The sequence below is a fragment of the Oryctolagus cuniculus genome, chromosome 1 (assembly GCF_964237555.1).
Source record: "Oryctolagus cuniculus chromosome 1, mOryCun1.1, whole genome shotgun sequence".
Classification (NCBI taxonomy): Eukaryota; Metazoa; Chordata; class Mammalia; order Lagomorpha; family Leporidae; genus Oryctolagus; species Oryctolagus cuniculus.
The window spans coordinates 203,778,373-203,802,083 of record NC_091432.1 but is presented as its reverse complement, the minus strand read 5'-3'; the positions used below and the strand labels follow the sequence as shown (position 1 = coordinate 203,802,083).

The 23,711-nt window shown below is 41.7% G+C and overlaps 2 protein-coding genes across 8 annotated transcripts in view; one reads left to right on the top strand and one right to left on the bottom strand.

Moving 5' to 3' along the window:
• The window catches only part of INVS (inversin), a 181,354-nt gene extending 169,317 nt beyond the window's left edge, over positions 1-12,037 (bottom strand). For 4 of the 6 annotated variants that reach the window (XR_011381216.1, XM_002708147.5, XM_051856218.2 and 1 more), the window contains exons 1-2: positions 11,788-12,037; positions 8,630-8,759 (exon numbers count right to left, since the gene is read on the bottom strand). Coding sequence is in view for 4 of the 6 variants with exons in the window: in XM_002708147.5 (XP_002708193.2) it covers positions 8,630-8,735 (106 nt within the window). In the remaining 2 variants the exon portion in view is untranslated. Of the gene's footprint in view, positions 1-8,629; positions 8,760-9,266; positions 9,367-11,787 lie in introns of those variants that run through there. The other 2 variants (XM_070054881.1, XM_070054879.1) reach the window with 2 other exon arrangements.
• A 109-nt stretch (positions 12,038-12,146) lies between these two features.
• Positions 12,147-23,711, top strand: part of ERP44 (endoplasmic reticulum protein 44) — a 112,656-nt gene continuing 101,091 nt past the window's right edge. The window contains exon 1 of one of the 2 annotated variants that reach the window (XM_017349290.3): positions 12,147-12,410. In XM_017349290.3, the coding sequence (XP_017204779.1) occupies positions 12,354-12,410 (57 nt within the window). In that variant the 5' untranslated portion in view covers positions 12,147-12,353. The remainder of the gene's footprint in view (positions 12,411-23,711) is intronic. The other variant, XM_070054888.1, reaches the window with a different exon arrangement.

Sequence of the window (23,711 nt, the reverse complement as noted above, 5' to 3'; positions counted from 1 at the left end):
CAACCAGAAGATGCCACTATAGTAAATGTATACGCACTCAATGCCTTGGTGCCTGGCTATTTAAAAGCACTGTTAATGGATCTAAAGGGAGACACAGACTCCAATACAAAAATAGTGGAGGACTTCAACACCACACTTTCATCAATGGACAACTAGACAAAATCAACTAGATAAAAAAAAATCAACAAAGAAAAAACAGAGCTAATCTACAGTATGGATCAAATAGAACTAATTGATATCTACAGAACATTTCATTCCCCTAGATGTAGAATATATATTCTTTTTATCAGTGCTTTTCTAGGATAGACCATAACTTAGGCTATAAAGTAAATCTCAAAAAATTCAAAAAAATTGAAATCATACTATGTATCTTTTCTGACCACAGTAGAATGAAGCTGGAAATTAACAACTTAAGAAACTCCAGAAAACATGCGAACACATAGAAACTGAACAACCTGCTTCTGAATGAATAGTAGGTCTTAGGGGGAATAAAAAAAAAAAACACTGGAAGTGAATGAAGATGACAATATAACATAACAAAACCTATGGGATATAGCAAAAGTAGTGTTGTAATAATTAGTACCTATATCAAGAAATTGGAAAGGCAAGCCGGCGCCGCGGCTCACTAGGCTAATCCTCCGCCTAGCGGCGCCGGCACACCGGGTTCTAGTCCCGGTAGGGGCGCCGGATTCTGTCCCGGTTGCCCCTCTTCCAGGCCAGCTCTCTGCTGTGGCCCGGGAGTGCAGTGGAGGATGGCCCAGGTGCTTGGGCTCTGTACCCCATGGGAGACCAGGAAAAGCACCTGGCTCCTGCCATCGGATCAGCGCAGTGCGCCGGCCGCAGCGCGCCGGCCGCGGCGGCCATTGGAGGGTGAACCAACGGCAAAGGAAGACCTTTCTCTCTGTCTCTCTCTCTCACTGTCCACTCTGCCTGTCAAAAAATAATAATAATAAAAAAAAAGAAATTGGAAAGGCATCAAATAAATGATATAGCAATCATCCCCAGGACCTAGAAAAACAGGAACAAACCAAACAGAAAATTAGGAGGAAAAAAATAAGAAGAAATATACAAAATTGAGACCAAAAAATGATATAAAACATCAGTTAAGAGATAATTTTTTGAAAAAATTTGATATACCACTGTTTCAACTAACCAAAAGAAAAAGAGAGATGACCCAAATTAAAAAAAAATCAGAGATGAGGGGCTGGCGCCGTGGCTCACTTGGTTAATCCTCCAACCTGCGGCCCTGGCATCCCATATGGGCGCTGGGTTCTAGTCCCAGTGGCTCCTCTTCCAGTCCAGCTCTCTGAAGTGGCCTGGGAAGGCAGTGGAGGATGGCCCAGGTGCTTGGGCTCCTGCACCCACATGGGAGACCAGGAGGAAGCACCTGGCTCCTGGCTTCGGATTGGCTCAGCGTGCCGGCCGTAGCAGCCATTTGGGGGGTGAAACAATGGAAGGAAGACCTTTCTCTATGTCTCTGTCTCTCATTGTCTAACTCTGACTGTCAAATAAAAATAATAATAAAATAAAATCAGAGATGCAAACGGAGAAGTTAAAATGGACACTACAGAAATAAAAAGATCATCAGGAATTACTACAAACAGCCACATGCCAACAAATTGGAAAATCTACAAGGAATGGATAGATTCCTAGACATGTATAATCTACAAAAATTGAGTCATAAAGACACAGAAAACCTAAATAGTCCAATAACCAAGATAGAGATTAAAGCAGTAATAAAGACTCTCCCAACAAAGAAGAGCCCAGGACCAATGGCTTCTCCACTGAATTCTACCAGACTTTTAACAATGAACTAATTCCAATTCTTCTCAAGCTATTTTAAACTATTGAAAGGGAAGGAATTCTCCAAAACTTCTTCTATGAGGCCAGAATCACCTTAATTCCAAAACCAGAAAAACATAAAACAAAGAAAGAAAAATATAGACCAATATCCCTGATGAACACAGATGCAAAGCTCCTTGAAAAAATACTAGCAAATCAAATCCAACAACATATCAGAAAGATATTCACCCTAACCAAGTGGAAATTACTCCTGAAATGCAGGGATGGTTCAATATATACAATTCAATAAATGTGATACATGACATCATTAAACTGAAGAATAAAAACCATATAATTCTTTAAATAGATGGAGAGAAAGCACTTGATAAAATACAGGATCATTTCATGATAAAAACTTTAAGCAAATTGAGTATAGAAGGAACATTCCTTAACACAATCAAGGCAATCTATGACAAAGCCACATCCAGCATTATACTGAATGGGGAAAAGATGAAAACATTTCCACTAATATCTGGAACCAGACAGGGATGCCCACTCTAACCATTACTATGCAATATATTTCTGAAAGTTTTAGCCAGGGCCATTAGGCAAGAAAAAGATATCAAAGGGATACAAATTGGAAAGAAGGAATTCAAATTATCCCTGTCTGCAGATAACATGATCCTATATTTACAGGGAAACAAAAATACTCTACTAAGAGACTGAAACTCATTAGACAATTTGGTAAAATTGCAGGATATAAAATCAACACACAAAAATCAATAGCTTTTGTATACACACAAAATGCCATGGCAAAAGAAGAACTTGTAAGATCAGTACTATTCAAAATAGCTACAAAAATTTAAATACAGTGGAATAAATTTAACCAAGCAAGTGAAAGATCTGTATAATGCAAATTACAAAATATTAAAGAAACATAAGAAGACACATCAAAAAATGGAAGAATCTTCTAGGTTTGTAGATTGGAAGAATTAATATAATCAAAATGTCCATACTACCCACAGTAATTTAAATATTCAATGTGATCCCAATTGAAATATCAAGGACATTTTTTTCAGATCTAGAAAAAAAGAAGTTAAAATTCATATGGAAATACAAGAGACCACAAATAACTAAAGCAATCTTAAACAACAAAAACAAAGTCAGAGGCATCACAATACCAGATTTCAAGACATACAACAGGGAAGTTATAACCAAAATAGCCTGGTACTGGCACAAAAACAGACATGTAGACTAATGGAACAGAATGGAAACCCCAGAAATCAATTTACACATTTATAACCAACTCATCTTTGAGAAAGGGGCTAACATCAATCCCTGGAGTAAGAACAGTCTCCTCAACAAACAGTTCTGGGAAAACTGGGTCTCCTTGTGCAGAAGTATTAAACAAAAACCTTACCTATACCTTACACAATAATCCATGCAAAATGAATCAAGGGCCCAAATCTATGCCTTGATACCATCAAATTACTGGAGAACATGCGGGAAACTCTGTAACATTGGGGGAAACTTTGTATCAGCAAAGACTTCTTGGAAAGGACCCCAGAAGCAGAGGCAATCAAAGCCAAATTAGAAAAATAGAACTACACTAGGCTGAGAAGCTTCTGCACTGCAAAAAAACACCAGCAAAGTGAAGAGACAATTGAAAGAATGGGAAAAATATTATCAAACTATGAAACTGATAAAGGATTAATATCCAGAATCTATAAAGAGCTCAAGAAACTCAATAACAACGAAACAAACTAGTCAAGAAATGGGCAAAGGACTTGACCAGGCATGAACTTGCATGTTCATGACAGAGTAATTCACAATAGCTAAGATATGGAAATAACCCATATGTTCAATAACTGATGACTGGATAAAGACTTTATGGAATGTATACACTATGGAATTCTACTCAACCTTTAAAAGAATGAAATCCTGTCTTTTACAACAAAATGTTTACAACTAGAAACCACTATGCTTAGTGAAATAAGCCAGTCTAAAAGAAAAATGTCATGTTTTCACTGATCTGTGGTAGCTAATATAGCACAAAAAATGTAATGTATATGAGCTAAGTTGACATTTTGAGTTTTTTTTAACTATTTCCAGCCCTTGTCTATACTATTGAGGAACAGTGTTTTTTTCTTGTTAGTATTTGTTGAATTATTTGCTTAGTGGGGGTTAAGCTTATGATTATAAAATAAACTTGAGGAACTTCATTGTAAAAATTTTAAAAAGTAAGAAAGGAAGGAGGGTGGAGGGTGGGATTGTTGGTGGCAGGGAGGAGAGAATGGGAAGTATTACTATGGCCCTTAATATGTGTGTGAGTGTATACACACATATATGTTTATATACATATATATACATACATATATGTATATATGCATACATATATGCATATACACATATAATTATATTTAAAATACATGAAATTTTTTATACACATACACTCATACCCAGGAGATGGGTGGGAGTGGCAGTAGGGGGCAGACTACAGAGGAGAGGTCGGGTACCTTTTTTCTGTCACAGGTCATTTGGACATTTATAACATCATTCACAGGCCATAGAAAATGTTCAATTTAAAGATTAGCCTGCCGTGGATTTACTGAATTTGGAGTGCTGCCCTGCAATTGCCTTGTCAGGGTCAGAAGAAAAGATTTTGCCAGCCTTATACCTTTCCCACCCCTGCTACAGAGCACGTGTGGAAGAACAGGCCTTTGACACAAAGGGGGGATATTTGCCCTATTTTATTAGGAGAAGAGCAGAATATATATGTAGGTAGATTTATAGGGATCATGATGAAAGCTGAGGGAGTTCCTACTGAATGTGTTCATTTTCTCTGGAAGCACATAGCATTATCTGAGATTGGAGGGAGAGGGCATGGGCAGGCAAATTTCAGTTGAGTCTGAAGTTATCACTACTCTTAATGGAGAAATAGGGTATAATGAGCAGAAAGTGTTGAATGCCTACTTGAAGTGTATCATCATGAATTTTGTGTGCTTTCATTTTCCAGTTGAGTTTAACAGCTCAATTCCTGGATTGCCAGGAATAGGTTATATCCATCCAGAGTTGGGAATGTAACAGTCAGGTATAATGGAATGTAAGGAAGAAGGAAATATTTATAAGAGAAGAATTTATTTTTTTCAAGATTTATTTATTTATTAGAAAGGCAGAGTTATACAGAAAGAGAAGGGAGAGAGACACACATAGAGAAAGACAGAGACAGAGAGAGGTTTCCATCGCTGGTTCACTCCCCAAATAGCCACAACAGCCAGGGCTGTGCCAGGCCAAAGCCAGGAGCTAGGAATTTCATTTGGGTCTCCCGCATGGGTGCAATGGCCCAGTTACTTGGGGCATCTTCTGCTCTCCTATGCGGTTTAGCAGAGAGTGGATCAGAAGTGCAGCAGCTGGGACTCGAACTATTGTCAATATGGGATGCCAGCATCACAGGCAGCAGCTTAATACAATACTGGCCCCAAAAGAATATATATATATATATAGATATAGATATAGATATAGATAGATAGATATTTATTTATTTATTTTTTGAGAGGCAAAATGACAGAGAGAGAGAGAAATAAAGAGTGAACCACAGGTTCAGTCCCCAAATGCTTACAACAGCCAGCATTGGGTCAGGCTGGATCCCCAATGTAGGTGGCAGGAACTCAAGCACTTGGGCCATCATCTCCTGCTTCCCAGGAACATTAGCAGGAAGCTGGATTAGGAGTAGAGCAGCTATGTCTCTGATATGGGGTATGGGTATTCAAAGCAGTGGCTTAACCTGCTGTGCCACACTGCTTGCCCCAAGAAAAAGATTTTTATGGAATCAGGCCTGAGCTGCGAGGAAGGTAATGACAGAAGAAAACTGATGGCTGAAATTAGAGAAGATAATGGATTAGAAGTCTTAGTAATGCTGAAAAGTGGGGCCGGCGCCGTGGCTTACTTGGTTAATCCTCCGCCTGTGGCGCCAGCATCCCACATGGGCACCAGTTGTAGTCCTGGTTCTAGTCCTCTTCCAGTCCAGCTCTCTGCTGTGGCCCGGGAGGGCTATAGAGGATGGCCCAAGTGCTTGGGTCCCTGCACCCACATGGGAGACCAGGAAGAAGCACCTGGCTCCTGGCTTCGGATTGGCGCAGCACCAGCCATAGCAGCCATTTGGGGAATGAACCAATGGAAGGAAGACCTTTCTCTCTCTCTCAATCTCTCTCTCTCTCTCACTCTACCTGTCAAAAAAAAAAAAAAGTCTTAGTAATGCTGAAAAGCTACAGTTTCTCATTAGTAAGTGAGGTAGAAGCTAAAGAGTTTTAGATCTGAATATAAAGATGCATGCATATACATAGTTGGATGAGTGATATGGAGGTACTGGAAGATGCCAAGTTCCAGAGAAGAACTGTGCATGTAGGTAGCTGAGGTGAAGTGGGGATTAACGTGACTGATGGAGAAAAAAAATCTTCATAGACTAAATGGTAAAATAATTTTGTCTTTGAAGATGAGTATGAGATTGTATAGTAGAGAAGAATGTAAGAGGATGGAAGACAGAGAAGAGGAGAGGGAACAGTATAGAAAAAAGTGAGACAAAGTTCATGGTGAAACAAGGAAAAGAATTAATGTTCAGCCTAGCCAAAGGTTAGGGCACATGGGAAGAAGTTCATGAAGGAATCAGAAATTGAAAATGAAAATAAATTCTAAAAGAACAAGTATGAAAGTTCAAGTAGTTTAGACTTGACTTTACAGGCCAATTTGTCCGTCATGATGTCACCAGAAATTTGTGCATACAAAGACTGTAAAAAATATGTGTTTTTATTTTATTTTATTTTATTTTTGGGTCTTTGAATATGTGGATATGTTTTACAGGTCCAGAAAATTCTTAGTCATTCTGCTATTGAACCCTGTCTCTCCCCTAATCATTTTGTTCTCTCTCTCCTGAATTTCTACTTCAGATCTGTATATATTTTTGTATATATATAAATGATAAGGAGAAGACTGGATTCATTTTAAATCACTAGGAAATAATTATTAGTATTTTGAATATGTACTAAATGATGAAAGGTCAGTATCTACTGTCTCACTATAGATTTTGGATATTATAAAAATGAATTAACTTTGGGGCTGGCGCTGTGGTGTAGTGGGTAAAGCCGCTGCCTGCAGTGCTAGCATCCCATATGGGCGCCAGTTCGAGCCCTGGTGGTTCCACTTCTGATCCAGCATTCTGCTGTAGCCTATGAAAGAAGTGGAAGATGGCCCAGGTCCTTGGGGACCCAGAAGAGGCTCCTGACTTTTGGCTTCATATCAGCCCAACTCTGGCATTTGAGGCCAAGTAGGGAGTGAGCCAGAGGACGGAAGACCTCTCTCTCTCTCTTTCTGCCTCTCTTTCTCTCTGTGTATCTCTGACTTTCAAGTAAATAAATAAATATTTAAAAAAATGAATTAATTTCTCTGCACTTTGGAGTATACGAAGGTAAGATACTGCAGGGGATGTCAGCATCTCATATCAGAATACTTGCATTTGAGTCCCTGCTTTCCTTCGGATTCTAACTCCCTGCTAATACACATAGTGGGAGGGAGCAGGTGATGGCTCAAGTACTTGGGTCCTTGCTACTCATGTTGGAGTTTTGGGCTCTTGGCTTCAGCCTGGGTGTTGTAGGGATTTAAGGGATGAAGCAGCAGATAGAAGATTTTCCTCTGTCTGTGTCTGTCTTTATTTGCCTTTCAAATAAATACAAATAAATTTTAAAATGTTCATGGAAAAATGGAATTAAAAGCTAAGTTTAGGGGCCGGCACCATGGTGCAGTAGGTTAAGCTTCTGCCTGTGCTGCCAGCATACCATATGGGTGCTGGTTAGAGTCCTAGCTGTTCCACTTCTGATCCAGCTCCCTGCTAATGGCTTGGGAAAGCAGCAGATGATTACCCACGTGCTTGAGCCCTTGCACCTGCATGGGAGACCCGGAAGAAGCTCCTGGTTCCTGGCTTCTGATTGGCCCAGCTCCAGCCATTGCAGCCATTTGGGGAGTGAACATGCTAGGAAGACCTCTCTCTCTCTGTCTTTCCTCCTCTCTGTCTGTAACTCTGCCTCTCAAATAAATAATATTAAAAAAAGAGAAAGAGAGATGTAAAGCTTAGTTTATTTTGGTGCAACAAATTTCTGAAATCCACACATAGCTTTTTCATAATATGCATTTCTCATGAACTTTTGAATAGCCCTCTTTGCATGTATTCTAATTTTTTACAGCAAAATAAACTTATCTTTTAATTACTTTTTTTTATTTGACAGCCAGAGTTAGACAGTGAGAGAGAGAGACAGAGAGAAAGGTCTTCCTTCCGTTGATTCACTCCCCAAATGGCCGCTACGGCCAGCGCACTGTGCAGATTGAAGCCAGGAGCCAGGTGCTTCCTCCTGGTCTCCCATGCAGGTTCAGGTCCCAAGGACCTGGGCCATCCTCCACTGTCTTCCTGGGCCACAGCAGAGAGCTGGACTGGAATTGGAGCGACTGGGACAGAACCGGCGCCCCAACCGGAACTAGAACCCGGGGTACTGGAGTCGCAGGCGGAGGATTAGCCTAGTGAGCCATGGCGCTGGCCCTTAATTACTTTTTTTAACAAACATTTTGATGTGCCTTTGTATATCTAATTTCAGGGCCAAATACATAGAAATTACTCAAGTACTGTTCACCTAAGCCTAATCTATATTTTTGTTTTAGGACTTAATTGTTTTTTGGTCCAAATCTTGGTATAAAATATTCTCATAATGCAGATATGTACATTGTGAACTAAAACTAAGATTCTTAAACTTGCTTAGGACAAAGAATTTTTTTTTAAGGTTCTGTTTGGAAGAGGACTGCTTACCTGTGATGAGCCTCTGGAGAGCACCCTTATTTCCATTAACAGCAGCAGCATGAACTTGTGATGCTAACGAGGAGCCAGTAAAGAGCAAGTTCTCTGACTTGTTCATGGTCTTTCCAACAACTGCAGCAACCTGAAACCATGGTTCAGAACATGAGTACATGCAGGAAACATTTCAAGACCTGTCTCAATATTTTCAAGTGGGTATCTGATTAAATGGGGTTAGGGTTAATGTTTGCTGAGAATTAAAAAAAACTGTGATACTAGTTCTAGAATTGCCATAATATGGCAAAAAGGTGATCTTTGTGCAAGTTGATCATCTGTCAAATGAGTGTTAGGTGCTTCTAGGGCCCTTCTCAGAGGCTGAGTTAAAAATCAAAACAGTATTTAACAGTACACACAGGACTGATACTTCTCAGTTAATCCAGGTAATACGATTCCATATAATATTAAACATTAGAATTGATATGAATGAAGATGATAGGCAAGGGGCCGGTGTTGTGGCACAATGGGTTAAGGCACTGCCTGTGACACCTATGGGCACTGGATGGAGTTCTGGTGGCTTCTGATTTAGCTCCCTGCTAATGTGCCTTGACAAAGCAGTGAAAGATGGTCCAAGTGCTTGGGCCCTTGCACTTACATGGGAGACCTGATAAAGCTCCTGGCTCCTGGCTTCAGCCTGGCCCAGCCCGGGCTATTGCAGCCATTTGGAGAATGAACCAGCAGATGGAAGATCTCTATCTTTCCCTTTCTCTAAGTCTGCCTTTTCAAAAAATAAAACACATTTAAAAAAAAAATAGAGGCAAGCCACATAAAGTACAATATATAAATATGATTAAGTCATAATTAACTAGATTCAAGTACTAAATTAAGATATCTAATTCTTCTTCTCATGCTCACAAAATGTGAAATTTTTATTTGTACTCTGCTTGGACCACTAGAAAAATATATTTTGCCGAAGATCTTGACCTTTCAATCTTTCTTGGAACACCTCATCATACGGGTTAACCATATTTCATGAAAGAAAATTTTGTTCTCACTAGTAGTCTGATGTGGTTTGTTGGAACCTTCTAGAAATGTACCCGTTGCACAGGAAGATAGTTATCTCCATTATGAGAGTGTTCAAGCAGAGACTGGACATTGTCACAAATGGAGGAAGAAGTGAAGCAGCTGCTGGGAGGGAAGGAGTAGTAGTTGCATCAGCGATCTCAGGCACCTTTCCTAAACCCACGAGGCACTATCAAAGTTCCAGCTGGACGTCTACAGGGCCCCAGGCGGTATCAAGAGTAGATACTCAGGGATCATCGAGACCATGGCAAAGCGGGGCACAGCTACTTATCTAAAGGGAGTAGTTTTAAATCAGCTCCAGTTAACTACTGCCACAAAGGTAGACAAGTCTTACTGATGTCACCAAAAAGCTTGTCTCTCCAATCTCTGTGACTTCAGGGAATATGGAATCTTTGTAAGATAAATTTACCACAGCTGATGAGTACTCACTCATGTTGTTATTGACAAGGATTTCTGGTTCAAATTCTGCCTTCCAGAGAAAATATTTTCCTAATTATGGTAAAGGTCAGCTCTTAATGTCTTTACTTTGCTGATAATTTGAGTTAACATGCTGGCAAAAAATATGAAGGAACAGGATGTGGCAAGACAATTCTGTCATGTCTGAGCATGTCTTGCATGTCAGAAGAGCCACTGCCACAAGTAGAATTATATTGAAGTCACTTGAAAGAAGCTACAAAACGGGTACTTAACGGGTGGAGACATGGTAGAGAATGACGCATGGCTCCTAGGCCCAGTGTTATAAGTAGCATGTCCTTTGGTTACTTGAGCTTTCTGGGTTTCTATAATATATGCAAAATTACAGAAACCCATTCATTTATTCAAGTTGGGTGCCAACTGTGTGTTGGGCATTATTCTGAACTCTGAGACCTGTCGTTTTAGATTCTAAGTGGTAAGAATTTTAGGCACATTAGAATTACAAAAAAGTTCTTATAGCGTTTGGAAAAACACACTAATAATTGGATCTTGGTAATATACATGCTTATTGCACAGCACAGGTATATAGCTAGTGCTCAGTCAATATTTGTTGGATGAAAGATCATAGGTTGAGTGCTGGGTCCAAAGGGTGAGCAGGACCAAAGTTTACTTTCTTAGAATAATGAGTTAATACTCACGAGTCCAGCTCTTTCTAAATTTCCCTTTTCAACTACATGTGGTTTCTGTCAGAGAGGTAGATGACTGGTATATGCATAAGAGCACTGACCAAAGTAATCAGAAGATCTGAATAAGAGTATTGGCTCTGTCAGTATCTAATTTTGTCACTCTGGGAGAGCCATTCTCTAGGATTTTTTTAAAAACACAAATGCATATATAATTTCAGCACTAATTTGTTTTTAAATCGTTTTTACAAATAAAAATCAAAACCACGTTATTAAAGTGCTATAAAATGCATAGCTATCATCATTAACTAGTTATAAAACAAGCCACTGTAATGAATGCTCTAAAAATTATAACTGTACAAAACAGTGGCGCTGCAGTCACAGCCAGAGGAGGGGGAATTCTGACCAGGACGAAGAGATTGGTTGAGACAATTGTCATAGATGGTGACATGTGAGAGGGCATTCCAGAAAGAGAAGGGGGAAAGGGCATTGCAGGCAGCAGGAAAGCTGAAGCAAAGGGAGCAGGGAGACGGGCAGGGTTCCTTCCGGATACTTAGTAGTGACTGTATGGCCATCCTTTAGGGTGCGTGGACCTGGCTGGGTGCTTACGAAGACGCTGGAGAGCAACCTGGAGCCAGGTTAAGACCCTCGACTAGTGTAGTCAAGGAATTTTGTCATTACCCAGCAGGAGTGATCAGTTATTAGTAGCAAGCACTCTTGCACTGAGCTTTTCGGTTTACAACGTGTTTCTGCATTCTTTATCTATAGCTTGCAGGAGCCCTCAGAGACAATTAGGGATAAGTCACTGACTCACGAAGGCCCTGAGCCTTGGCTCTCACTTAACAACTCAGGAATTAGCACAGAAAGAAGAGGCAGCAGGCGAGGAGGCCAGTGATGGAGGCTCAGGCCACAGCCTAGGCCAGGAGGGCCTGGAGTCTGCGGTAGGGGCCAGGACCGATCGGTCCGAGCCTCCCAGTCGGGCCCCTTCCTACTCACCCTCGCCTCCTCCAGGACTGACGTCCCGGGGGCGGCTCCAAGAGGCAAGACCCCCACGGGGCCGCCCCTCCCGCCAAGCCAGGACACTACGCCGGCAGGGTCACACCCCACCGCGCGGAAGGTGGTAGAGACCCTCAGAAGGCCGCCCTAGGCGCTCTGCCGCATAGCCTTCTGGGAATCGTAGTTCCCATCCTCGCAAAAGCAGAGGTACACCGCCCTCCGCCTTTTGTATCCCACAGGGCGCCGCGCGCAGAGGGCTCGGTGGGCCTGGGCCGAGAGCCTAATGGGAAAAGCAGTTCTAGATGTCCGCCGACGTAGCCAGTGAGAGAAGTGCAGGACTACATTTCCCGACATGCTCTGAGGAGGACAGGACCCGGAAGTGAGGGTGTGCGAGGCCCCTCTGGAAGTTGTCCCGGGTGTTCGCCGCTGGAGCTCCGGGTCGAGAGGACGAGGTGCAGCTGCTGGGAGAATCCTCCGCTGCCGCCGCCTCCCGGAGCCCAGCCCTCTCCTAACCCAGCCCAACCCCATCCGCCAACGCCGTCCCTGCCGCAGACCCCAGCGTTACCATGAATCCTGCTGTCTTCATATCCTTACCCGACCTCAGATGCTCCCTGCTGCTCCTGGTGAGTGTGTGAGGGAATGACAGACGCGCCGACGGCCTCCCGCCCTCGCCGAGGGGCGACACTGCTAGCTACACCCTCCCTTGCTTTTGCTTTCCTGTCTTTTCCTTCGGTAGCGAAGAGTACTCCCTCCCCCACCGCCTTCACTCTAGCCATCTGTCCGCTTCCCAGACCCGGGTCCCCGCGGCCTGAAAAACCACGGTCAGGGTTGGGACCCGTAAGCGGGAGAATGAGCCCTGGGCGAGGGAGGGTCACGGCTGAGGGGCTCCCCGGAAACCCCGAAGCAGGCGGGTTGGTGCAGTTTCCAGGGCATGTGGACCTGGCGGTACCCAGGTTGGCGGGGACCGAGGACAGCCCTGGAGTTTCTCTTGCACCCGCTCCGTAAGGAAAGGGTGTAAAGCCGACAGGTGCTGGGGTTGTGTGAATCTCCCTCTGGAGCCCTGAAACGGTGCCCGGTTTGGCAGAACCCTCTGTTGTGGCCTGATGCGATTGGTTGGGAACCCGGAACTGGGACTGGTTTGGTGTCCAGTGTGGGAATAAGGGCTTGGAAAAGTGAAGATGGTGATTATCTGACAGCCTCAGTTCAAGACTTTCCTCAGATCTTTTTAGAATTGCCCCCTCATCCACCTCCCCTCACTCCCCATCACCGTTGATGCAGATTGCTTCTTCATTGCTGCTGATTTGAGAATGACTTGCTGGGTCTTCTGCATACATATGCACTCATTATTTAGCTCCCTAACCTGCCCGCAACATCCCATCATATAAAAGTCTTTTCGCGGCTCCTCTTTCTCCAGAGTACATCTTGAATATGCAACCTACGTGATCGGGAGCAAGGCTTCTGGTCAGATTGAGGCAAAAGTGATAACCAACTCCATATGGGAAAATGATGTATCCTTAGTTGCGCTGTTGTTATAATACAATATTTGAAAATCCTTTAATTGTAGTAGATTTGTAGAAAGCCAAATTTAAGACGAAAATTGTTGGATAAAAGCCACTTTGCAGTTTCAGAAATATGTGACTCACAGAAAGTCACATAGCTGGGTGCAGGCAGAACTGGAACTAGAAACAGGTTTCTTGATTGGGGAGTTTATTCCACCAAGTCACCTTAACTGTAAATATTGTACTTGATATAGTTTTCTCTCTCTCTTTTCTTTGTGCCTTGTAAACCATATTCCAAATCCCTATACAGCACTTGGTCCTTTTCAGAAGAAGCACTGTGAAATAGTACAGGAATGTCAAAATACTTTTCAGAACTACAAGTTATATATAAACATGGTAATGTTAGGTAACACAATATCTTATTGCCAACAGTGAACGACTTCTGTTTCAGGGAAAATATTCTTTATGGGACTATTTTCTTTTATTATACTAAAAATGTTTTTTCCTTTGAGAATTGTTGAGATAATAGTGTTATTAGAGACCACTGTCTCTTTCAGGACACTAGCTATGAACTTTTTCCTCATCTGTAAGATGGCTTAAACTATGAGTTGTTTGTTAGAAGTGATTTTTAGGTGATTGGAACGTCCAAAGAACAAAAATTGTTCAGAGAGGAATTGAAACATTGGATAGAAAAACTATGTAAGATACACTTTCTTCAAATGGTCTTGTTTGGTTGTAGAGCTAAGTTTAAGAAGGAGAAAAAAATTATTTTTAACTGATTCATGGTTTTTATAGAAAACCTACCCACCCTGTTAAATATATGAAATAAATTTTTTTTCCAGATCCAATCTAGATTTGGCTATTATCTTGTTAATATTTTGTATATTTACCTTTCTAAGCAAACATAGAGGAATAGAAAACTAGAAGACATTTTAGAGAATATATGTAGAGATTAATGAGCTGGAAAATAAAGCACAGAAAAGGTTTAATAAACTAGAACTACAAGCCAAGCTAGATCCTATTTGAACACAATATTTACCTAGTTTTATCATATAATAGTTAGCAAATATTTATAAAGCATCTATCCTGTCTACTCACAACTCTGAGTTGATTACCTAACTGGAAATTATATTCTAGTGATGTCGTCTGCATACTCACTATCCCCTGTGTGTTCCCCAATGTATTTTTTTTTCTCCTCCTCCAAGTTCTCCTCTCAGACTTCAAGTTTATTCCCTCCCACATATAGCCACAGAAAACCTAGGATCCACTTAGCTGAGGTCATCAAGCTTTCTGTAAATATCCTGTTCTAAAAAGTCATGCATTCCTTTGTACAATGATTTTTTTTGGAAACATTCTCTACCTCAGCCCTAAAGAGTTATACCTATTCAAATCTAGTACTGTGCATAAGATAATAGTTATAACATTGTATGATATATTTGGAGCAAAGTAGGTATCTTTTCCCTGATCTGAAAACCATTTTGGGAACATACCACTTTATGCCTAAACAGCCTCGCTGGATGTCTAACTAAACACAAAAGCTCAGTTTAGTAATTTTTCTGAGCTGAAACACACACACACACACACACACACACTGAGCCCTCCCTCCAGTGGTTCATTCCCTAAATACCCACAATGGGTGGGTCTCAGCCAGGACAGAAGCTGGGAACTGAGAACTCAATTCAGGACTCCCATGTGGGTAGCAGGAACCCAATTACTTGAACCATTGCCGCTGCCTCCAAGGGTTTGCATCAGCAGAAAGCTGGAGTCAGAGACTAGAGCCTGGAACCCAGGTGCTCTGATGTGGGGTGTAAGCATCTTAACCAGCATTCTAACCACCTAGCCAAATACCTGCCCCTAACCTTTTGGAACCAGTATTGTGTGAAGCCACTGGCTGTGATCCTGGCATTTCATATGAGCATCTGTTCAAGTAGCTGTTCCACTTCAGATCCAGTTCCCTGCCAATACACCTGAGAAAGCACTGGAAGATGGTTCTAGTCCCTGGTCCCCTACACCAGTTTGAAAGACCCCAATAGAGTTCCAGGCTCCTGGCTTAGGCCTGGCCCAGCCCAGGCCACTGTAGCCATTTGGGGAGTGCGCCAGTGAATGGAAGATTTCTCTCCTCTCCTCTTCTCTCTCTCTCTCTCTCTCTCTCTCTTTCTCTCTCCCTCCTCCCCCCCTCCCCTCCCCCCTCTCTCCCTCTCCCTCCTCCCTCTCTCTCTTCCTCTCTGTCTCACACTAACTCTGCCTTTCAAATAAATAAATCTTTTTTTTTAAAGTTCACTCTTTTTTTTTTTTTTTTTTTTTTTTGACAGGCAGAGTGGACAGTGAGAGAGAGAGACAGAGAGAAAGGTCTTCCTTTGCTGTTGGTTCACCCTCCAATGGCCGGCACGCTGCAGCCGGCGCACCGCGCTGATCTGATGGCAGGAGCCAGGTGCTTCTCCTGGTCTCCCATGGGGTGCAGGGCCCAAGCACTTGGGCCATCCTCCACTGCACTCCCTGGCCACAGCAGAGAGCTGGCCTGGAAGAGGGGCAACCGGGACAGAATCCGGTGCCCCGACCGGGACTAGAACCCGGTGTGCCGGCGCCGCAAGGCTGAGAATTAGCCTAGTGAGCCACAGTGCCGGCCATAAATAAATCTTTAAAAATAAATTTTTAAATAAAGATTTATTTATTTGAAAGGCAGAGTTACAGAGAGAAAGAGAGAGATCTTCCATCTCCCCAAATGGCCACAGCGGCCGGAGCTGGGCCCATCTGAAGCCAGGAGCTTCTTCCAGATCTCTCATGTGGGTGCAGGGACCCAAGCCTGTGGGTCATCTCCATGCTTTCCCAGGCACATCAGCAGGGAGCTGGATCGGAAGTGGAGCTGCCATGTCTCCAACTGATGCCCATATGGGATGCCAGCATCTCAGGCAGTGGCTTTACCTGCTATTTCACAACGCTGACCCAGTAGATTATCTTTTAATTCCATTTTTCTACGAATTTTTTAAGTGCCCCTGCCCCCATGTTTCTGTGTGTATACAATTTAATTAGCCCTCTTCTAATTACCTTTTTCTCTAAGATGGCTTATTCAGCATTGAAAGTAATCATTTTCGGCCGGCGCTGCAGCTCACTAGGCTAATCTTCCGCTTGCGGCGCTGGTACCCTGGGTTCTAGTCCCCGTCGGGGCACCGGATTCTGTCCCGGTTGCTCCTCTTCCAGTCCAGCTCTCTGCTGTGGCCCAGGAGTGCAGTGGAGGATGGCCCAGGTCCTTGGGCCCTGCACTCGCCTGGGAGACCAGGAGGAAGCACCTGGCTCCTGGCTTTGGATCAGCGTGGTGCGCTGGCCGCACCGGCCATTGGAGGGTGAACCAACGGCAAAGGAAGACCTTTCTCTCTGTCTCTCTCTCTCACTGTCTAACTCTGCCTGTCAAAAAAAAAATCATTTTCTGCTTAGATTTTTAAAAAATATGTATTTATTTGAAAGAACTACACAGAGAGAGGGAGAGAGAAAGAGGTAGAGAGAGAGAGATCTTCCGTCTGCTGATTCACTCCCCAAATGGCTGCAACTACTGAGCTGGGCCTATACGAAGCACGGAGTGAGGAGCTTCTTCCTGGTCTCCCATGTGGGTGCAGAGGCCCAAGCATGTGGGCCATTCTCTGCTGCTTTCCCAGGCACATTAGTAGGGAGCCAGATCAAAAGTGGAGCAACTGGGACTCCAACCAGAGGCCATATGGGATGCTGGCACTGTAAGTGGTGGCCTTAACAGCTATGCCACAGAGTTGGCCCCTAGATTATTTCTTAGTATTTTCTTTCTGCATTGTATACAAGAGTTTAAAAAAAAAAATGAGATAGGAGAAGTAATGAATGAAGTTGTCTCATCTGTCTTAAATAACCTCTTTGGTGATTTAGAGATTTTTGATACTGTACTTTATTTGCTTTATTGAAGATAAACACTACAATTAATTATTATAGTAGCCCTGAACATTTGAGGCCTTGCCATTGGTGCTCCAGGTTTGTTTAATATGTATTGGAAGCCAGGAAAAGTTTGCTTGGTTAAGGAAGCTAAGTAAATTAGACAGCTATAGAGCTAAGTAAACTGTTTTCTAATTGAAATATTTATTAAGTACCTTAAATGTACAGAAGAATTCAGAAGTATCAGATTCTTTCTTTCATTTTTTTTTTTTTTTTAATTTGTTCATTTGAAAGCCAGAGTTACAGAGAAAGGAACAGACAGAGAGGGAGCGATCTTCCATCTACTGATTCAGTTACCAAATGGCCACAATGACCAGGGCTGGGCTTGGTCCAGGAAGGGGCCCAGAAGTCCATATGTGTCTCCCATGTGGGTGGCAGGGGCCCAAGCACTTGGGCCATCTTCTGCTGCTTTTCCAGGTGCATCAACAAGGAGCTTGATTGGAAATGGAGCAGCTGGGACCTGAACCAGTGCCCAGAAGGGATGTCCGCATCGCAGGCAGTGGCTCAACCCACTGCACCACAGTGCTAGTTTCCGTTAATGTAAATAACAAATACAGATTCCAGAATTGAAAAAGAGTTCTTTTGGACATACGTAGTTCAATTGATAACTAGGTGAGTTAGTCATGTAATTAATCAAACTTGTCCCAGATTAATGGGACAAAAATCTGACTGCTCAATAGAATCAGCTGGAACAGTTTTAATAAAATGTCACCTGGGTGCTATATCAAGTTCTATGCCAGATCAGTTATATCTGTGGGACTTGGGACATTGATTTTTTTTTTAAAAACATTTCCCAGGTGATTATTTTTCTTTAGTGTATCTTTCTATCAGATAAAAATAACACCAACAAGAACAACTAGAATACCATTATCAAATCAGAAAAAATAATAGAAATTTCTTTGTATATCAGATTATCTAGTCAGGTTTAGATATGGATTTTCCTGATTGTTTTTGTTTTGTTTTTTAAACTGATTGTTTAAAGCAGTGGCCATCTAGTGTCTATACATTCCAATTGATTCATATGTTTCCTACAGACTTTTTAAATCTAAGATTCCCTCCCTGTTTCATCTTTTTTTCTTATAATTTATTTAGAAAATTGGATACTCAATCCTGTAGAATTGCTCACATTCTGAATATTGCTGACTGCATCCGCGTGGTGTAGTTCTGTATTTCACTGTTTCTTGTGTGTGTGTGTCTGTTTCTTTTTAAACACTTATTTATTTGTTTGAGAGGCAGAGTTACAGAGAGAGGGAGAGACAAAGAGAGAGGTCTTCCATCTGCTGGCCATCACAAAATGGCTGGAGCTGGGCAGAACCAAAGCCAAGAACCAGGAGCTTTTTCTGGGTCTCCCATATGGGTGCAGGGCCCTAAGCACTTGGACCATCTTGCACTGCTTTCCCAGGCCATTAGTAGAGATCTGGATTGGAAGTGGAGCAGCTAAGGCTAGATAGAACTTGTGCCCGTATGGAAAGCTGGAGCCACAGGGCAGAGGCTTAACCTAGTATGCCACAGCGCTGGCCCCTTCTAATAAAAATTTCTTAGAAATTTGTGACTCAGTTTATGTGGTCTTGACCACCAGCTCATTATATATTGCTTGGTTCATTTGTTTAATTTCTCTGTTAACTTTTTAGCTTTTAAATGTGAAGTTTATTGCTCTGAAAGCCAAATCTATAAAGGAAATTATATGAATATTTGGATAAGTCTTCATTTCTATATGCTTCTTTCTTCCTCTTAATACAGGAGAACTTTAAAAACTATTTTCTATTTTTATGGCTATTTCCTTTGTTTTATGCAAACTATTGGTATTTTTATTTATGAGTTTGTTTTTCAACCCTTTTATTAAACTGTAGCATTTTCTTACCTATTAGTCATACTTTCTATGCCTTTTTTTTAAACTTAAAAATCTATCATAGAAATGGGAATACAAATATTCCTTATTTCTTTTTAAACTTCTTGTGCTCCACTAGGGGGATTTATCAATCCATTGTTGTTTCCATTTTTTCATGTTACAAATAGTTCTGCAAACAGTAGCTTGTATGTACATAATTTTGATAGCATATCTTTGAGATAAATTTCTGTGAGCGAAGTTGCTAGGGAAGAGGGTAACTATACATATATGTAACTTTGTTAATGTTACTAGATAGGAAATTGCTCTGTAGAGGGGATGTGCTGAGTTGTGATCTCAGGAAGAATGAAGCAGTTTCCCTGTTGCCTTAGCAAGTATGATGTCCGCTGATTGGACATTTGTTAATTTGATAGATGAAAAAGACCAACTCAGTGTATTTTAATTTGCATATCTTTGGGAGTGATTGAGCTTTTTTATGTGTAGAGATAATTTGCATCTCTTTTTGTGTGAAATATCTTCCTGTTTATAGCCTATTTTCTTGTAGACTGTTGGTCTTCTATTTCTAGATACCACACACACTCAGAATTTTTGATTTACTATAATATACTAACTTATCTGACTTCAGTAATATATTTGATAGCTTAAAATTCACAAAAGCCTTGGAGAAGGTATCTTGTTGTTAGAGTTATTAAAAAAAAAAACTTCTAAATTGTTTACCATGATTTTTAATAGCTTCAGATGCAGTTTAATTCCTCTTTTAAAACATTTATATAAATGGTTATTTCCCGTTTTTCAGTTACAAAAATGTACAAAACATACCATATGTGATGCTCACTGCAAATCTCCAAATAATATCCTTGGGATACTTTTCTAGAATTGTGTTTCTTGGGTCATGTGGTAGGTGTTTTATTTAGGGTTTTTGATACATGGTATCAACTTACTGAAAAGTTGTGTATACAGTTTATGAGTATACTCACTTTTTTACACTCTAATCAACAGTGAGTATTTTTATAATCTGTACCAAGGTAGTGGACCAAAAATTGAAGCTAATAAATTTGTCCTTGGATTACAACCAACAGTGACTATTTTTATTTCTGGATGTATTTATAAATGAGTATTGTTTGTGTTATTTGCTTTTCAAAAAAAATGGTTACATTTCTACCTGTAATTCAGAATAAATGTACTCTTAAGATATAATTTAAGGACATGGGAAGGTATTATTATTCTGTCTTTTCATTAGCATCTGTTCAAGAGACAGCATAGTGCAAAGAGTAGATGGCAGGGCATCTCTACAGGTTCAGTGCTTTCATTTAGTTAACATCATAACTATCTTAGTTGGTTTTCTGTTGCTGTAACAGACTACTTGAGACCATGTAATTTATAAAGAAAAAGAGGTTTATGTTTACCTTAGAGTTCTAGAAGGTCAAGAACATGGTGCCAGTGTCTACTCAACCTCTGGTGAGGGCCTCATGGTGCAAGGAAGCAGGTGTGTGCAAAAGAGAGGAAAAGGGAGCTGAACTTCCCCTGCAGCTAACACATTCCCATGAGCAAAATGTTCATGAGGGTAGATCCCTCAGGGGCCCAAATTACACCTGTTAACCCTGTTACATTGGGGAAAAAACCCTCAAGGTTTAATGAGAATAAGCCATATTCAAACCTTTGCAGTAACACTGAATAAATTATTATTAAACTTAATTTTTGAGTCTATAAGGTAAGCACATTGGATTTGATGAGTCAGTTATTCTTTTTGTAGTATATCTTGTTTTCAGAAAGGATATTTCTCTAATTCCCTGATTATAGGTTTATTATTTGATTGCATAGTTGCTTAAAGATATGTAACTTTTCAAGTTGCAAGTCTGTGTCCCTCACCCTGTGATCTATGTAAGGAACAGCATGCCTTGGCCACAGCTTTTCTGATATTGACCACTGTTATGCTGTTCATCTAACCAAGGAAGTTATTAAAAACAGTTTGACTTTTCACAGCATTTATCGATCTTTTGCTTACCTTGATTCCAAAGAGAGGAACTATTTATGGCCCAAGCTGCAGGAACATCATCTAATTCTTTGTATTATATATATTTTTTCCTTTTCTCCTGTCAACTGAATACTTGTTTGCTATTGATATGGAGAAGAACAGATAATTGAGATGTGTATCATGCCTCTAAGAAATGTAAAATTCATTGGAGCCAGTGCTGCGGCGTAGTAGGCTAGGCCTCACATCCCATTTGGGTGCTGGTTCTTGTCTCGCCTGCTCCTCTTCTGATCTAGCTCCCTGCTAATGGCCTGGGAAAGCAGTAGAAGATGGTCCAAGTGTATGGGCCCCTGCACCTGCATGGGAGACCCAGAAGAAGCTCCTTGCTCCTGGCTTCAGATCGGCCCAGCTCTGGCTGTTGCAGCCATTTGGGGAGTGACCCAGTCAATGGAAGACCTCTCTCTGTAACTCTGCCTCTCAAATAAATAGTCTTAAACAAATACAAAATTCAGTAAATAATTAGGATACCAAAAAAGTGATGAGTGCCCTAAAGTATTGGTAGAAGTGGGCTATAGATTCTGCTGATTAGAAATGTGTTTCTGAGTCTGCACATGCTTCTTCCAAGTAGTCTTACCTCAGACTTACCAAATCAAAACCTGCAGTTTCACAATATAGCCAGGTGATTCATATACACATGAAAGTTTAAGAAGTATTGAAGTAATCTTGGGGCTGGTGTTGTGGCGTCGTGGATAAAGCCAACATATAGGGGCCAGTTTGAGACCTAGCTGCTCTACTTCTGCTCCAGTTCCCTGCTAATGTACCTAGGAAACCAGTGGAAGATGCCCCAAGTCCTTGGGACCCTGCAAGAAGCTCCTGGCTTTTGGCCTCTGAGCTGCCCAGCTCTGGCTGTTGTGGCCATTTGGGGAAGGAACCAGCGGATGGAAAATATTCTCTCCCTCTTTCTTTGTCTCTATAAATTTTGCCTTTCAAATAAATAAATAAATATTTTAAAAAAGGAAAAAGAAAAGAAGGGGAAAAAAAGTATTGCTATAGATGTATATAAGAAATTATTAGCCGGCGCAGCGGCTCACTAGGGTAATCCTCCGCCTTGCGGCACCGGCACACCGGGTTCTAGTCCTGGTCAGGGCGCCGGATTCTGTCCCGGTTGCCCCTCTTCCAGGCCAGCTCTCTGCTGTGGCCAGGGAGTGCAGTGGAGGATGGCCCAGGTGCTTGGGCCCTGCACCCCATGGGAGACCAGGAGAAGCACCTGGCTCCTGCCATCGGATCAGCGCGGTGCGCCGGCTGCAGCGTGCTGGCCGCGGTGGCCATTGGAGGGTGAACCAACAGCAAAGGAAGACCTTTCTCTCTGTCTCTCTCTCTCACTGTCCACTCTGCCTGTCAAAAACAAAACAAAAAAAAACAAAAAAAACACAAATTATTTCTCATTGGACAAATCAGGGAGATATTCTTTGCGAATGATAAATTTGAGTACTGCCTTATTAAAGGGTTAAATTGATGAGTTAATTTTCATATGAATAGACTGAAGATAGGCCTGCCTTTCAATAATGTAATACATTTTTATATGAATTGAATACTTGTTTTAATTAAAAAAAACTTTTTTTTTTTTTTTCCATTTGGAAGTCAGAGCAATTTCCCATTATCTGGTTCACTCCCCAAATGCCTGGAAAAGCTAGGACAGGACCAGGCCAAAGCTGGGAGCTGGGAGCTCAGTCTGGGTGTACCATGTGAGTTGCAATGACCCAACTACATGATCTGTTACCTGCTGCCTCTTAGGGTGCACATTATAGGAAGCTAAAACAGAGCTGAGAATCCAACCTAGGAAGTCACATATGGGTTGCCAACTGTGGAATGCTGGAGTTGTGATTGGTGGTTTAACTACTGTGCAGAATGCCTGCCTCTTGTTTTTGTTTTGTTAAGAGAGCTTACTGTATAATTTGCTGATATGGCCAGATATCATTATCAGCCCTAAAGTAGCTGGCAAACCCTTTGGCTAATATTCAGTTAAAATAATTCAATATCAGCTTAGCGAAAGTAAAAATGGGAGTCTTTAGTGTTTTCTACCAGCACTCAAGCTACGTAATTGAAGAAGGAAGAGGAAAACAGTGTTACTTTGGAAGAGTCTCTTATGCAATGCCATGGGTCTAATATCTTCATTCTCTGTCCTTGTGAAGATTGAAATAAAATTATAATTATTTTGGGAATCTTTTGTGATGTTGTGAGTTAGATCTCTATGATCAATCCAGCCTTGTGATTTTTACAGTTACATAGAACTTTGAACATTTTATTAGACTCTGATTTTATTTTTTTTGACAGGCAGAGTGGACAGTGAGAGAGAGAGAGAGAAAGGTCTTTCTTTGCTGTTGGTTCACCCTCCAATGGCCGCCGTGGCCGGTGCGCTGCAGCCGGCGCACTGCGCTGATCTGATGGCAGGAGCCAGGTGCTTCTCCTGGTCTCCCATGGGGTGCAGGGCCCAAGCACTTGGGCCATCCTCCACTGCACTCCCTGGCCACAGCAGAGAGCTGGCCTGGAAGAGGGGCGACCAGGACTAGAAGCCGGTGTGCCGGTGCCGCAAGGCGGAGGATTAGCTTAGTGAGCCGCGGCGCTGGCTTAAACTGATTTTAAATTGCTTGAGTCT